We start from the raw sequence: 17,500 nt of genomic DNA on the forward strand, positions 1-17,500 counted from the left end.
TTTCAGGCTTCTCTACGCAATTGCAGAAATTGCGTTCATAACTGCGAGGATCATAGCTTCACTTCATTTCATATCCGCAGTTCATATTATGATCCATTTCATATATCATTTCATCGTTAAAATATCAATTGTTGATTATCCAAACTGCTCGGCAATAACTGGGGCTGGCGTTAGCCCCAGTACATTTGGTGACCCTGTTGCAGTTCTCCCAGTTTCAAGCAGAGTTGTGTGACTACCCAGATCAGATGTCAGCTGCTTAGGTTCTTACTGAACTCCGGGAAGGTTTCCACATCGGTTTTAATGCCTCGTCCATATCCTTGTGATCATCCTCTTCCCACATGCACCCTGCCATCATTGATGATTACCTTAAGGCCAAAGTCTCATGCAGTAGAGTTGCAGGTCCTTTTACCAACTACTTTGCCTTTTCCAGACTGGCACATCAGCCGCTTTGGTCGATTCTCAAACACAACCACCTGCCGTGGGTAAATGGCGTTTAAGGTGGCTCAAATCAGTTTCAACGCTTCCACATAACACTCTTATTGGAAGGATCGGCACTACAATGTTCACTGTATCATGTATTAGCAATATTGTGGTACCAAATGAAACACAGATTTTTGCTGAATAAGATGCAGTCATTATTGTGATGCAATATGTCACTACGGCAATGGGGAAGCCCTGTAAAAACACCCTTTATTTTGTGTTTATTTGCTTATATCTCAAAAACGAACTCGGCAACCCCCATTTCTTATTTCTGAAAAGAAATCAGAAGGGCAAGATGAAACTTTGTGCAAAGTTTTAAAAAAATCTGTCTAGCGGATTCAGAGCCACCTTAATTCTGTGATTTGTTAAGGTGGCTCTGAATTAACTTTGCCGAAAGTGTCATTGTGGCCCTCTAATCACTTTTCAGCAATAAAAAAGGGGGGTCACGAAAACCGTTTTTTAGATATGAGCAACTAAATCCAAAATATAGGTGTTTTTGCAGGGCCTTCCCATTGCCAAGGTAATTAACGTTAAGTTATTACATCACAATAATGATCACTGTGTTTCATAGTTATGGTACCATAGCATTGCTGTTATGTGATACAGTGTTGTAGCGTCATTCGATCCAAAAAGAGTGTCTTCTAAGTGTTGAAACCCTTGTGAGCCTCCTTAATCCTGGATTTGTCATTTCCAGAGGGCCACAATGTGAACAATGGCATTCCCAAGGCCCTGTTCTTAGTTCAGTAAGTCAGAGTTGATGCCTTTATCACAGGAGTTTTGGCTTGGAGCCAGGGAATTGTGGTCGCCAAGTTTGATGTGGCGATTGCTTACCGTAATGTGGCAATCCATCCGCTAGATCACCAACGCCTAGGAATGATGTGGCGTAACAAATACTTTGTGGACATGCCACTCCCCTTTGGTCTGCGTCCAGTTCCCTCCTTTTTGGCAGCTATTGCAGACAGTCCAGTGGATGGCTACTCACAACCATGGGTGATTTCCTGCATTACCTAGATGACTTTTTGACCTTAGGCCCACCCACCTCTCCAGTTTGTGACAACAATTTGCAGCAGGTGTGCATCCACCTGTCCTCCAGGTTAGGCCTCCCCCTTCACCATGACAAGCTGGAAGGACCTTCTACCTGCCTCCACATCTTGGGTATTGAGCTTGACTCAACAACTCTACAAGCCCAGCTCCCATCAAAGAGAACAGAGAGTCAATATTATTGCTTTGCTGGATATGTGGTCTGGTAAGCATTTTTGTAGGCGGCATGAATTGGAGTCATTGATTGGGAACCTCCACCATGCTTGTTAGATCACTCTTCAGGGTAGGCATTCCTGCATCGCATGATCAACCTACTGTATACCATCAGGCATGATGACCACCCATTAGGCTGAACCAGGAGTTCCATTTGGATTTGATTAGGTGGCAAGAACTCTTCCAGATGTCAGAATGGGCACCCCTTCCTGACTTTCAAGTTTCCTCTGACACCTCATGTTCTCTGGGCTATGGGTGGCTCATCTTCAATAACCAATCCCTCCAGATCTTTGGACAGCCCTCTGAATCACTTGACCGACAGATGTCAATTCTTCCTCACACAGGGCCTTCCTCCTTCGACTCATCATGTGTAAATGTCTGCCCAGCGTTGCTATATCAGTCTTTACCAACAGGAAGGCAGTATAAGTCCAGATGGGGCTCTTCTACCAGCTGATGAACAAGCACTTAATATGTGTTTTGGGACATCCTTGGCTGACAGCCTCCACCACTTGTCCATCAAAGTGTACCTCAGTGCTGTGCACTCCCTTCACATCGACCATGGCTTGCCCGATCCCCTTGTCAATTGTCTTCAGCTGCAGCATCTATTAAGGGGCATAAAAAGACTACAATCTGCGATTTGACCCTAGTATCCATCTGGCAGTTAGCGACGTGCAGGGCGATGGGCTGGTGAACCACACCTGCTTCAAGATCCACATCAAATGCTCAAGGACAGATCCCTTTCGGGTGGGTTGCACCATCTGTATGGGCCAGGACAACAGCAGTGTCTGCCCAGTGGTAGCCATCAATAACTTTTTGGCATTTCTACGCAGACAGTCGCCCCTATTCCGGTCGCTGCTTACGTCACTGTATGTGGTTGTACTGTTACTCTGCTCAGCGTACGGGGCGTTTCACCTAACTTGCTTTTCTAGTGTTCCCACCCTCCTCTCCCTTCTTTTGTAGCATTACCCATTATCTACACAGTACATTCTCCACTGTTCTTCCAGTGACGGGTGCCAGGGTGGGGGCTGAGTTTGTGGCAGGCGGGGCTTGTGGCTGGGTTGTAGGTAAGGCAGGCACTTACATGTAGGTTCTAACTACTTGGTTTTGGGGTCAACAATTACAGCCCCCCCCCCCTCCCCAAACACCTCCCTCCACGTTCCTAGGCACCCACCCTCCACATGCGACTTAGCCCTTGAGAAGGGGATAATTATTCAGTGAATGCTCATCAATCCCTTCGGTGACAAGGACTGACAAAACAAAACATTTCAAGGAAGACAAATGTACAGGGAAAAGATAAAGAAAGAAACAAGAACAGCTTCAATAAACAAATCTTCAAGTGGCAACTAGCTGCGAGCCGAGAGTAGCATGGTCGCACATCTTCCTGTGCCCACACTACTTTTGGCTTGTGGAATTGCCACTCGCAGATCACCTCAATCGGTCAGCGACTGCTTGCAGTCTACACCAGTCCTGGATTGTACCTAAAATACAACTAAATACAACTACACTTAGGCTTAATAATCATTTAGAGCAGCAATACATCAGATCAATCATTTTCCCCACACTTGAAATAATCCTAGTGATTATGACTTGTAGAAAAGTAACTTTTGGATGCTTTAAAGGATACCAGGGTAGTCTTTGCTGGATAAAACAAGTCTGTGAGAAAGCTGTAAAGCTCCAGTTATATCATCGAAACCATAAACAAGACATTCCCCACTGAAAAAAAGAAAAAACCGTTTCTGATCACCTTTATCTATTTGATTTGTATCCATGGTTAATAAATGTAAGCAGAGGGTTCATGAGAAAAAATGTCATAGCAACATTTTTTCATTGTTTTGACTTCCACCAACCGTACTGCACCCGATTTATGGGGTGAACTGTTCAATAATGTAGGCCAAAACATACAGAGCTGCAATGGTGTACATTTTAGGATGTTAATGCAAAGACGTTCTTGCAGTTCAGACTTCTTCATTCAAAGAAGTTCTTGCATTTTAAATTACAGTAAGAAGTTTTTGTGGCTGCATAATTCAGGCACAAGAGTTCCACAAGTACATGTACAGTAGCCTCAAGACGTTTCTGGCTTGTGGATGAAAAAGAAGTCCTTTTGGGCTGTACTGTCAAAAGCAAACCAAAAATATCCCCCTTCCTACTCTCATTGCCTTTAGACTCCCTGCCACATCTCCCACAAGCAGCTCTCAAGATAACAGCCAACTCAAAAAGGGATGATTGACACAAAAGTTACTCATAGAATTTATGAGTACAGCAACAAGGTATTTTGCTGATTTATTGAGCAAAACTATTTTTTGGGGGACATTAACAATTGCATTACAAATGTGCATGAACCATGTTTCCAATTTTTATGTAAAAATGAATGAGTGTCAATGAGTTTTAAAACCTTTAATTTTGTTATCCTATCCAGTCTTCACTAGTGCAACGCATGGGGATAACCTTCTCCCCACATCCTCTCCCCTTACAATGTTGATTGAAACATTCAGAAAAGGGGCAGTTGGCTTCAATATTGCTTGGGGTGGGGTGGAGGCACCTGAGAGGCCACTATGAGGAGAATCATTATATAATATACAGTAAGGTACTCCTTTAATTGAAGCAATTTAAAGAAGGTGCCCCAAGAAATCTTCGCCACAATTGTAGTTTCCATACAAACTTCAAATTGTGTAAACAAAAGCAAGGTAATGAGGTTATAATAATTACTCACTTACTTAGTACAGCCATAGGCCAAGAGTCTGTATCTGTGATTGATTGCAACACAAGTAGCTGAGTACAGGTCTTTTGCCCACAATCCAACGATATCCTAGTAAATTGAACATACATGTACATGATTGTACGGTAAGTTTACAATCCTAACCCTAACCCTAACCCTAACCCTCAGGAGGAAAAAAATAAAGTTGTAAACAGTATGCTCTGTGAAGCCTCATGAATAGAGCATTAAAACCAAGTAAACAACATCCAAAATTTAAGTAACTTTTTCTATGAGTGGCTGGTGATGGTGGGATAGGCGGCTGTGATCGTAGCACGAATTCAAACACAAGAACAAGTTCATAGGCTAAAGAAATGGAGGTAAGATGTCCCATAGGGGGCAGCAGACTGCCAGTAACCAGCTTTTATTGAAAGCCCTCAATACCTTGAAGAGGAAACTTACAGGACAATCAAAATTAGCGGTTTCAGAAGATAAAAATCCTCCTCTTCCATCTGCCAAGACAACAGCAAATCCACCCAACAAAGGACTGTATTCCATGGCACGGAAGCTAATGCCTTCTGTTTTTAAAGGAATTGCTAAAAGGAAACGAATTACCAAATCAGCATAATTTATATATAAATAATTACCGGTTCATTAATACGCATACATGTTTTATTAATGTGCCCAATCTAACTGCAAAATTTAATCAGTGAATCCACTTTCCTTCCATCAAACACTCGGCTTCAGATTCAGATTTCGATGTTTTGTTTCATTTACAAATACCTGAACAGGAGAAAAGAGAAGATTAAAGCTTTCAAGTTAGTCGCTGCCGTGTGCGAAAGCTGAATCTGAATCTCTATAGCAACTCAGCTCAAAGAGTAAAATCTCGTGATGACATTGACAGATTTCCCTCAACTTTGAGGTGCTCTGTTTTTAATGGTCTGGAAACGGTTGATAACGGTTGCTACATACACTAGTCAGCAAGAAAAAAGCAAGAGCTTTTACTGAATACCAGAACCTCTCATGAAAGGTGCAATGAATTCAAACTTCTAGCCATACCTAGTGCACTTTCAAAGTCATTTGTGAATGGTATGGAGTGTATCGACATGGTCATCTCTCCTTCCAATAAGCCACTCCAGTTGATTCGCTGAAGAAGACCATTGCCAGTAGAAACGAACAACTCATCTCGCCTTGGCGCCACACTGCAAGGAAAATCAACTTACAACTCAATGATGATGTTTGCGAAAAGATAATTAATTTTGGAGTGCATGTAAAGCAGGCAAGTATAGATGTTTTGATCACCCTCCTTGAGACCACTAGTCTAGATCAACTACAGGGCAAGACAGGCTTGTTTCATGGCAAACTGAGATAATTATGCTGAAAGACAACAATAACAAAATATTTTTCCACTGCAGAATCTAAAGATGATACATTTATTAAAGGCTAAGGCTAAAGGTCACTGAAAAACCCATCTAAATTAATTTCTGCAGCCTATTGTGCCCATTCCTAAAGGTTCACTTAGATGCATAACATGTAGCAGCACTGTACAATTATTGTGAAACCATTTTTGCATGACCAAATCAACTCTTTGCAATTCACACACCTCATAACACCTCCAGTGACAGGAACAACAGAAATTTCAACAAGTTTCAGTGCAGGAACCCCATTTGGAGAAACAAGGGAGGAATGTCCTTTAAAACGACTGAAACCAAAAAACCATTATTTAGTTGAAAGCTTCACAAAGAAATTATGTGACTGGTATTTCTTTAACATTAATGTAGCTCTACTTAAAGGGACACAATCAGCATTGGGACTGTGCTGACCTGGACACTAGTTAGTTTTGACAAGTGCCTTTAGAACTGAACTTGAAATCAAATTGTGCGCACAGAGTTTATCTTCAATCTTCTCAGGTTTTCATTAGAAATAACTTAAAACCTGTTTCATTTTATACTTTTCCTTATCCTACATAATTCGTTAATAAACTTGATTAACGAGGTAGCTAAAAATGGTGTTCAGTGTGCACATGCAACAGCTGACCATGTCCCTTTAAGAGCATTATCCAAATTCTTCACATCTTATAGCTTCTGCTGCAGTAACAGGTACGTATTTTGCTTCACCTTGTGGTTCAAATTTATTCCTGGTTTAAAATTCTTCAAAACAGTTCAATGTTGATTTTTCTTTGTCCAATATTCAAAACTGAACTAGTTTAAAAACTTTGGAATCAGGAAAAAAATTGAACCACAACATCTACATACACAGTTTTTGGGTACCCTGGTGAGGGGCTCTCAGCTGGCCTCCCCAGCCATGAGTCCCTTGGTACCTGAGTTTAGTGCCTGGATCAAGGGTACCTTTGCCTGGGCTTTTTGGTTTCCTTAAGGCAGGACAGATTAAGGTGAGTTCCATTTTTCTCTTATGTCCAGAAATTATTGTATCTAATTAGATGCACGCCCAATTTTTACACCAAACATGAAGTGTCCCTTTAAGTTTAAGGGTGCTTTCCTTTTGTCTGAACTGGCTGGCCAGACCTGTCAGTTTGCAAAGAAAATGCAACATTTTGAAGGAATGCTTGAATGATAACCCCTCACATTCTTCTGGAGGGGTATACATGTACATCATCCTCGAAGTGTGTTAATTTGAAGGCGTTTTAGAGTAAGTTGTCCTGAATGCCTGGTCTGGCCGGTCAGTTCTGCCGTAAGCCCTTGTTACCTATTTCTAATGATAAGGCAAGGGTAATGGTTAGCCTTGCTTTTAGCTTACAGTAAATGCAGATGTTTATCCTTATTTGAGGAGCAGTATTTGGGGGACACTGTGTGACATTAATCACTCACTGTCCCCATTAACCCTTTAACACCCAAACCGGCCCAAACCGGCCAGACTTAGTATTTTACTCTGTCTAACACCAGATGATTTTACTCGTCAATGGGGAACCCCTGGGAGTCAATGGGTTAATCACTCACTGAAAAACTATGTCCCCATTAATTGTCTGTATTCCAAAGAAAAAAAGTGATGTTGAAATTGGGGAGAAGAGGAAGGGGACACTTTGTGATGCTTATTGAAATCCATGTGCATCTACATGTAATAGACCCTTCTCCAAAATGGCTGCAATGGATTTGAATGATTTAAAACTGAACTGAATGAAAAACTGATTTCAGAAATACATGTAGAAATAGAAAGAGTACCTTTACTTTAGTAACCCTGCAAAGTTTCAGCGTATTAGGTATTACATCACTTGCGTGAGTTGAAATTTGATAAATTTACAGACGTTTGTATGACTGGGAGTATACTGTACGTCATACCCCCAGTCATGAATTAAAATGTCGTAAATTTCACAATGTACATTTTCTCAGCTAATATTACACCTGATATGCCGAAACTTTGCTGAGTTACTAAAGTAAAGGTGGTCTTTCTATTTCTGGCATTAGTTTTAGCATACGTATTTGAATTTTTGGCAGCCATTTTGGACAAGGGTCCATTACTGGTACTTGCATTTTTGGGTATATCTCCCACTTTTTATCTTCGTATTGATCCAACTGTATGTTCAGAACTTGTGGGGTTTATGCAAGAATAACAATGAAACAGAACTAATTAAAACTAAAAAGCAATGGGGTATTGTTCATAAGAATTTAAGACTCACCTTGAGAATCTTGGGACATACAATTGAACTCCAGTGGTCTTTTGTAACTCAAGAAACACAATTTTACCTTCTGATGTCTGTTAGAAAAGGCCAAACAATATCATCTTGGGGACTAAGCAACTTTTCAAATAAAAATAGAGGAAGCTACCCTACAAATTAAAGCTAAAAACTCCTAAAGCACCGAACGTTCTTTTCCTTTCGATGACTATTATAAACCATTAACTGAATAACAACAAACAACAACACCTTTATTCGCTTTGTACTTAATTACATACATATGCATAAATAGAGAAAAGATAATATTTTTGTAATACTTAAAAGCCTGGAGCTGAAGGAATCCTAAGATTTTCTAGCCAGTTCTCCAGAGTGGAGAATCTGGCCCTAGTTGTTCAAACAATGGATACTAAGTGCTATCCACTGGATAAATCACTATCTGGTGGATAAATCAAAGAGAAGTTTACATTGTACTATCCAATGGATAGTCATTTATCGGGTGGATAGCATTATCCACCTTTTGAACAACTGGGGCATGATCGATACCATTATCTATCCTTAGCTGCTGAATCAGAAACAAAATTAATTTCTTTAGGTAGTGTGAACCAAGTGCCTTTATGACCTATTAGGAGGAGCAGGAATCTCCCACCAATGTACATGTAGCCTTGGTTTGATTCCCAGACTTGCCGTCACATATGGGTTGAGATTCTAATCTCTACTCTGCTCCAAGGGGTGTTTCTCTAGGTACACATACTGCGGTTTTCCCCTCTGATCAAAAACCAATGTTTTATAACATAAACTGATTTGATTTCTTTGTCCAGTGTTTACATCATTAGTACCCCAGTGCTAGAACACTTGACACTTAAATAAAGTTCCTTATAAATTTAACTACGGTACACTGAGTTTGGGGATTTGTGGTCAACTCAAGATGATCATACAGTTCCAAGGGGTGAAGCTCACTGATCTTTCTTTTGACCTTTAGGTACTGAAAATGTTTACAGTGTACATGTAGCTGTAGAAAAGGCTAACAAAGAAAATATGTTCAAGTGGTTAATATTACACTTTAATCATAATATTATATCTCTTACAGTATAGATACAGTGTGCAAATTGCGCACTAAGATTGGCCAATAGACCATTTTACAGTATGTTGTACATGTACATGTAGCTAAGTTACCAGGCCTAAGAATGAAAGTGAGGCTGCCAGTGACCCTGTTTTGATACAAACCTTAGTGCTTTTCTAATGTTTAAGTAGACTAATTAGAATTACAACAACAACATTTACAGTACATGAGAAAAGCAGTGAGGTCTATATTAATACAAGGTCACCGGCAGCCTCGCAGCCATTCATAGGCTAGGTCACTGTGGGAACAAAGAACTATGAAATGGCCTATTGACATGTAGCAGGCTGTATTGTACAGTCCTCTCAAGAGACTCAGAGCACCTCCAGTGAAGATACATTATTTTTGTCCCTTAATAATAATTCATTAATGTAGTTTTCGAACTGATCATAATAAAAAATTATTTAGTAGTGTAGTGGATATCGCTTGTGAATTGAATCTCAGGGCTCCGGGTTTGAGTCGTAGCTTGTGTGCTCCAAAGTTCACTCAGCTTTCCATCTTCTTGTGGTGGATAAACTGAGCATCAGTATCACTGGGGACAAGTTGTGCATGCAACGGGATTGGAGTAGAACCCACCCGTTATAGTAGAAGCTAAAGAAATTAAGGAACCTTTGGATTGCCTTCAACTTTGGTCAGCCGTCTTGTCTTTGGATTACAGTATACAGTCGTGTATCTTTCAAAACTTACATTTAGCAATAATAGGAAAAATTGAGATGCTTGCCACGGAAACTGAAGAGCTCTAGCTACATGGTACATCTGTATAACTACTGTATATGTATACCTTTGGAGGGCAAAGTGGTATACGAGATATACATGTACATTAGTTTCTGTGCATGTGCTTATAGTTTACTCACCTCATGGATAATCAGTCTTACATAGCGTCATGCTTTGATTGAAAAACTCCCATCAAAATAAAGGGAGAGGAGTGGTCTTCAGTTCCACATCATTTGTCAAATTGTTTGACCCCACTTTTGCGTTATAGTGACAATATTTACATTTGGACAGAATTAATACTCAAGTCCCTTCAGAAGATTTTGCATGGGATTTCAACTTGACATCAGTGAATGCATCGAGTGATTTTTATGTACTTACAGTGACTGCCAGAGCAGTTGAATCTGGTTTCCAAGCAACAGTAACATTTTTTCCAACATCTCTGATGGCATCATACGAGCGCCGATACGAAACTACCAATACTCTAGGCTAAAAGCAGCAAAAACAAGAATTTAAGGCAAATAATGTTAAGTTCCCTAACAAGATTTGCACTCTCTCTGGTAGAATAATTGGATTATTATCTATCTTCCTATTCAGTACAATTTTTTTTTTAAGTCTTCGCTGGCTATTAATACTTTCCTGATTAGATCAGTCTTATTACAAGTTACAGGGTAAGAGCATTCTGTCAGGTGGGTGGAATTCCGAATACAGTCTACCATTTTAATTTGGAGGTAGTGGACATTTAAACACTGACCCCCAAGGATGGCGTGTTTTTGTTATGGGGGCTTCAGATTTTTTCTTCAAAGAAGCCAACAAAATTTGGACCCCCCAGACATTATTTTCAAAGGGTGCCGACAAAACATCGACGGTACAGATTTCAGCTATCCTTAGGAGGGGGAGGGGGTGTGGATAAAAAAATGGCACGACCCTGGACTACCCCTATGGACTTCCCAAAAGGACTACCCAAAAATACCCCTAAAGAATTCTCTACTACCTCTAAAAAATACCATTCCAAATGAGTACTGTTGAAAGAATTGAATTGAGTATAATTATAGTTACATTGCACGTACCTTGTTTATTTTTGTCCGCACGGCCACATGCGACTAAATCTCGGAATTGTACCGGTCTCACTTCATTTACATGAAGCAATCGGCTATCAAAACTATTATGGTATATACTCCATGAGAGAATGTCTTTTCATAATGGTAACTTAGACTTAAAATAAATACTGTCGATCCACACAGTTTAAAATGGGGTTAGGCTGAAGCACTATTTGAGACGCTACTTACATGTAGACCAATAGTATCCATTCGAAATTGTGGGGTAGTCCATCGGGATAGTCCATGGACTGGCGGTCAGTGTTAACGTTTTGTCCACCACCGAGTTTGAAGAGCAAGACTTGTCACGATATGCAATACACATGCAAATAAGTGGCCGAGTATTCTAGTATCTGGTCATTATGATCATACACGTAATGTGACAAAATGCAGAGGCATAAGAATTTAGCTTGAAAGAAACTCACCCGGTTATTCCAAATGCATACACTGTGATCTGAAACCACTGCCAGAAGAGACCGATCTCTATTGTATCTCAGAGTTTTTAATTCACCACAATGGACATCTTTAGAGCTAAAGTACTTTGGCCAGCCGATTGGGAAGTACATATCAACCGATGTTGTCAAGATTATCGGTTTTTATACCACCCAAGCGCATATTTTCAAAAATGCCATAACAAATCCGCCATATTGTTTTCTTAGCCTCGACTCGGTATTTTATAGGTATGATCGGTCCCAGACCCTCCAAAAAGAATGTGTCGCACGGAAAGACCAAGGGAGGAGGGGAAAACTGGAAATCATATCAAAAACATCAGATAAAAGCCTCTTTGTCACAAGCGACATTACTCGATTTAAGTATATGTCAATGCCGTTTTGGACAAGCCTTAAGATTAGACTCTTTTTGAGAAAATACAATGTGTGAAAGTGCCACTTTTGGAAAGGTCCCCAGTACCACCCTCTTAGTAAACTTTTACCACGATCTGCAAACGTAGGAAATTAATCGGGAATTCAGAGTTTAAATCTTATGTTTCATTTCACGTTCCTTTTCAGAACGATCACCGATTCTGTTAGAAGAGTGATGTCCTCAGCAGCCAAACCGGTTGTTATTTTTGTTTTAGGCGGACCTGGTGCTGGAAAAGGAACTCAATGCGAAAAGATTGTTAAGGCAAGCACAGCTGATGTTTCAGTAATTAAAAGTACTTAAGCTTAAGATCTGTAAATCTGGCAAACGTGGCAATTTTACTAGACAGCTTGGTAGGCTTCAGTTTGAAATGCGTCAATGACACTCGTTGAGAAACTGTAGGATTTTTTCCTTGACAATAAACTACTATAATTATTTTTTTTCTTAACCAACCAAAAGAACATATTCACCAAAAAAAAAAAATGCTTATCGTTCAAGTTTAAATTGATGTTATTAAATTAAATGTGATGATAATTGGTGATACTTCTTTTATAATGAATAAAATGTGCTACTCGTTCTTGCAAATGTGTAATTAAAGTGCAGGTTGCAGATTGCAGGTTCTGGTTAGGGGTTGTAGGTCATTGGTTTACTGTAACTGAAACAACCCAAACCTTTACAAAAATGCTAACCTTAGGCTTAAAAGTTATCTTTTAGGCATAATGTTAGCATTAGTAAAGTTTTGGGTTGTTGCAGCTATGGTGAAACAATGACCTGCACCCCTAATCTCCAACTAGCCTCCCAGACACTCAAAGACACTCTTAGGGTTTCGTCACGCGTTCCTCCCCCAGGAGCGTCACAAGCGTCCACACATTCCTTTCCCTTTGGTAAGTAACTGTCATCTGGAAATCACATGCAGGTTACATAAGAACCAATCAGCGCTATGTAGATTGCTCCCCTGGAGACATCAATGCATCAACTTCTTCTTTGCATGAATCATGAAAGGGACGAAGCCTTTCCAAAATATTCCTCAGAAACATTAATTTTGTTTCCACAGTGGAGTATGCATGTGCACTCTCGCGAGTCAAAATGCGAGTGCTTAGCAAGGGTATGGTGTCGTTTCATCTAAAATTGAAAGCGCAGTGGAAATATATAAAAATTTTTTACAAATAAAAATGTTAAAGTATTGCGAGTGTATTTAAACTCAATGTTAAACTGCACCAGAACCATAACCGTCAAGCACAATAAATGCTACTAGGATAGTAGTGAAAAGAAAGCTTGAAAGCTTTAGGCTTGAAATTTCCAGACTGCTTTTGGTAATGATCATCTCTAATAATAATTGATTTAATGTTTTTGTGTTGTGAACCGATCCTTCGTACCCAGTGTTTCTTTGATTTGAAAAATAAAACAAACCCTAAATCAGTTCAACCAAAAGACTACTGACAAGAAATGGGGTTGTTCAAATGACAAACACTGAAATAATGCAGAAAGAAATGTAAATATGATTTCAATCCCAAGTGAATGCCATGAATAGGTTTAATTTGAATCACACGGGAGCAAAATATTTCAACCATATGAATGCTACTGTACTCATTCTGTGAGCCGCAAACATCTAAGCCAAAGCATGCAATTTATACGCTCCAGTATCTCTTTGATAAGAATTTAAGTCAGTGACTTTAAATTCCCAGCACACGAAACTCATCTTCTTGAAGTAACGATACGCAAAATTTTTAGGGTCCAAAGTGCACTTCCAGAATGTGGAAGACCGATGTAATTGGGCTACGTAAACTCTGCCTCATTTCAGCAGACGCTCTTGGGGGAGGAATGCGTGACGAAGCCCTGAGAGTGTCAGCATGGGAGGATAACCTGCAATCTGCAGTTTACACCTTCCAGAAATGTAAGAGGATTTGGATTCATGATACCCATAGGAGCTTTTCAGGGCCAATATAACACAATCAATGAAACAACAGATTCTGAACAGAACAACAACAACTGTTAAAAATCTCAACTGGTTGGAGGCAAATGAGTTGGTCATTTACAAGTGCCGCCAGGACGTTGAACCAGGGACTACCAGGATCAAATTCAACTGTTGGTCAGAACAGGGCTTGAACAGAGGCCTTCAATAATTACTGTGTATTAAATTACAGGTAGATCAAACTCTCCAGAATTCCTTAGGAAAGCTGCAGTTGTACCTGTGCTACACAAATTGATTTACAACAGTAAGAAAACTGTCAGATAATAGATGAAACTGGCATATTTTAATGTCACCATAGTCCTACACACATGCTACAATTTCCAACAGATCTTAGACTAAGAGCACCTACTGTGTAATGCTTGTAAACTTAACAGCCAGTAACATAATGGTTGGCTAAATCTAACAGCAGATCTGGAATGGCTGAAATCTTTTTCAGGAATTTGGTTATATCCACTTGTCGGCAGGTGAATTGTTGCGAGAAGAGAGAGCCATTGGCTCGGAAAACGGTGACCTTATCGACTCTTACATGAAGGAAGGAAAGATCGTTCCTGTGGAAATTACAATAAGCTTGATTGAAAAGGTACTGAACAAAATTTGTTTCTTAGAAGTTTTTTTCCTTTTAAACAAAGTCATATAATATGAAGTTCAAACTAACAGCTGTACAAAAAATTTTCTCTGCTTTCTAACATTAATTTCTTTTTAAAGGCAATGAACAAAAATAGCATAAAAAAATTCCTTATTGATGGATTTCCAAGAAATGATAATAATCTGCAAGGCTGGAACAAAGTGATGGATGGAAAGGTGTACACAAAATGCGTGTTGTTCTTTGAATGCACTGAAGAAGTAAGTGTCTTGATTTTGATTCTGTCGTCGTAACTGTCTCATTATTTAGGGTTGCTCAACTTTTGTTGATTGAACTAGAACGTGTGAAGTGCCAGAAGCAGCCACTTTCTGGTCCATGCATGATGCTGCAGCACTTATCATAACCAGCTAGAAACAATGAACCAGTACAAAGTCAGCCTGGATAAGAAGGCAAGTTGGAATTGAAGTGACACTAATGGGCACTTGTGGAGAGCAAGTGTTCTTCTCGCCGTGCTACCTCCTCTGAATAATGTGATTGGCCATGTTTAAGTATTGTGAAATAAATAAGATGAAAGGGAGAACTGATCGTCACACTTCTGGATAATTTCGGTAATAATTGCCCATTGTAGTCGCCTGAAAAATTCAGCTGGCTTCAACAGGATTCAAAGCCATGAACACTGTTTATCCTTACTTGAGAAGCAACATTTGGCGACACTTTGTGGCGTAAACTGTCTGTATTCCGAGACACAAGTTATGTTAAGGTTGGGAAGAAGAGAAAGGGTACACTTAATGACGCTCATTGAAATCTGTGCACATCTAATTGAGGACATTTCTGGACATATCTGCTGGGACGTGGCCAGTTATTGCGTTCCAACAAAGGAGGATGTATTCTAATGTTAAAATTCCCCATATTTCTACGTGCTTTGCAGTTGTAGGTGTTGGTTCCTTGGTCGTTTTCTTCCTTGTTTTTTCAAAAGTAATTGAAGTTGTGTTGAAATATCAGAACATCAGAAAGCTGTGAAGTGGTGTGGTTTGTAGGAAACAGACACTGCCAATTCACTCCCGCATGGCAATTCGTGCTGGCAATGATGGCGAGTTGTGATTTGTCAACTCAGCTGCTTTTCATGGGAGATTCAAGTTCTCTCTGCGTAATGTCAGAAAGCACTCCACACGTCCACTTTCCCTGAATATTTCTGGGCAATCAGTACAATAAAAAATATTATTAGTTTACTATACATTGAACACACTTTACTAATCCATGATTACTACTATAGTTATAATTATTATAATATTGTTGTTGTGAGTTTGTGTCAATAGGCCATTTCCGAGTTCATGTCTGCTTCTTCTTCAAAGCGAGTCTAAGTGTCAAGTTTTTTTGGTGGTAATTAGTTCCACTTTACATGAAAGAAAAGTAATTTTCATAAGAAAAACTTTGCCCTTGGACTCGCTTTGAAGAGGAGGCAGACATAACTCAAAAATGCCATATTACATTGTATATCCTTAGGAGGTGAGTGTATTGATAGAGAATGATGAAATGTCAATTGCTGTATTTTGACTGATGATGTGTATGTTCCTTGGTAGGAATGCATAAGGAGAATAATGGAGAGAGCGAAATCCAGTGGGAGATCTGATGATAATATTGAAAGTCTAAGAAAGAGGTACACGAATAAAACTTCTTCCCAGTAATTGCTTTTTTCCATAAAAAAAGAAGGGAGTGTCACAAACATGAAGGAAAAACTATTTTATCTCCACAAAATAGAATAATTCTAAAGGGTGTTTTGTAGTACCTGGTACAGATGTTTCTGAAAGGTTGTAAGTGAGATGGACAATCCAAATGGTAACCCACAGTAAAACATTTTTTGGCATAATAGAAGAAAAACCTTGTACTTGTAAGGAAAGTATCACTTTTTGACAAAGATCATGGTACAGTGTACACATTACATACATAGAGGATATTACACGGTGGCGAGAAGATATGAATTTTATGTTCGAGTGGCAAGAACAATATCTCACGAGTGAGCGAAGCAAACGAGTGAGATATTGTTCTTGCCACGAGAACATAAAATTCATATCTTCGAGCCAACGTGTAATGTTCTTTATATTATATGGAGACTAAATATTATTGAATATTTCCGATTTTATTGTGTTTCAAAGTAGTCAAGTTTTACAAATACGTCTGGGCTTTATGAAAAAGGCGGGAAAAAAAAGGCGGAATCGTGACGTCATTGAACGATACGACACTCACAAACGTGACATACGGAAAATACGCCACTCGGGTCCTGGATGCAATGGCGTATGGAATCTACGAGTGGTTTAGTTCCCAGTAAAACACTCTCCTCCATATAATAAATGATAATTCGGTATTAGTAAAATGTGTGATGCAGATGCAGGGTGTTACTTTTTACCAGACGAAGCAATGCACTGGTGTGAAAGGTTTTTCCTGTTATCAATAATAATATTGTGAACCCAAGCTGAAATGATATCCATCTGCAGCACTGGGAGAGGAATGGCACAGTGGTTAGAGCACTCCCACTGTGGCCTGGGTTCAACTCCCGGACTCTGCCTCACATGGATTGAGTTTGATGAGTTTGTTGGTTTTCTCCTCTGCTTTGAGAGGTTTTCCTCCTGGTACAAAGGATTTCCCCCTCTTTTTGTGCAGTGCCCCCAATTTGTTCCCCAGTGCTCAATTCAGGTGACAATTAAATAAAGTTCATTATTGCCATTTTTATTTAAAGACGTTAGCGTAATTTTCTTTAATCTCTTCTTTTCATGTGACGCTACACCGAGAGTGTCTAATCGGCATGGGTGGGTAGGTTGTGAGTCTTGGGTCGTGTGTCGTGGGTCCAAGATCCTCCATGTATACACCTCATGTATACATACTTTTAACCCTAACCCTAACTCTTAGGGCAATTGCAAATTTGGACCAAGCACTGGGAGGCGCGATGGCTTCATGGTTAGTGTGCCCGACTCTGGAGCGAGTTGTCCGGGTTCGGGGCCCTGGCCGGGGACATTGTGTTGTGTTCTTAGGCAAGACACTTTACTCTCACAGTGCCTCTCTCCACCCAGGTGTATAAGTGTAGCCCTGCGATGGACTGGCATCCCGTCC

The 17,500-nt window shown here is 39.9% G+C and overlaps 2 protein-coding genes across 5 annotated transcripts in view; one reads left to right on the plus strand and one right to left on the minus strand.

Moving 5' to 3' along the window:
• The window catches only part of LOC137973946 (guanine nucleotide exchange factor subunit RIC1-like), a 59,679-nt gene extending 48,044 nt beyond the window's left edge, over window positions 1–11,635 (minus strand). For both annotated transcript variants that reach the window (XM_068820853.1, XM_068820852.1), the window contains exons 1-8: window positions 11,408–11,635; window positions 10,267–10,374; window positions 8,061–8,137; window positions 6,030–6,128; window positions 5,486–5,628; window positions 4,889–5,022; window positions 4,449–4,540; window positions 3,359–3,447 (exon numbers count right to left, since the gene is read on the minus strand). In XM_068820853.1, the coding sequence (XP_068676954.1) occupies window positions 3,359–3,447; window positions 4,449–4,540; window positions 4,889–5,022; window positions 5,486–5,628; window positions 6,030–6,128; window positions 8,061–8,137; window positions 10,267–10,374; window positions 11,408–11,548 (883 nt within the window). In that variant the 5' untranslated portion in view covers window positions 11,549–11,635. The remainder of the gene's footprint in view (window positions 1–3,358; window positions 3,448–4,448; window positions 4,541–4,888; window positions 5,023–5,485; window positions 5,629–6,029; window positions 6,129–8,060; window positions 8,138–10,266; window positions 10,375–11,407) is intronic.
• A 74-nt stretch (window positions 11,636–11,709) lies between these two features.
• Window positions 11,710–17,500, plus strand: part of LOC137973832 (UMP-CMP kinase-like) — an 8,787-nt gene continuing 2,996 nt past the window's right edge. Inside the window, exons 1-5 of one of the 3 annotated variants that reach the window (XM_068820720.1) lie at window positions 11,710–11,794; window positions 11,990–12,104; window positions 14,249–14,392; window positions 14,518–14,655; window positions 15,976–16,052. In XM_068820720.1, the coding sequence (XP_068676821.1) occupies window positions 12,018–12,104; window positions 14,249–14,392; window positions 14,518–14,655; window positions 15,976–16,052 (446 nt within the window). In that variant the 5' untranslated portion in view covers window positions 11,710–11,794; window positions 11,990–12,017. Of the gene's footprint in view, window positions 11,881–11,909; window positions 12,105–14,248; window positions 14,393–14,517; window positions 14,656–15,975; window positions 16,053–17,500 lie in introns of those variants that run through there. The other 2 variants (XM_068820719.1, XM_068820718.1) reach the window with 2 other exon arrangements.

Source organism: Montipora foliosa, chromosome 10 (genome assembly GCF_036669935.1).
Source record: "Montipora foliosa isolate CH-2021 chromosome 10, ASM3666993v2, whole genome shotgun sequence".
Lineage (NCBI taxonomy): Eukaryota > Metazoa > Cnidaria > Anthozoa > Scleractinia > Acroporidae > Montipora > Montipora foliosa.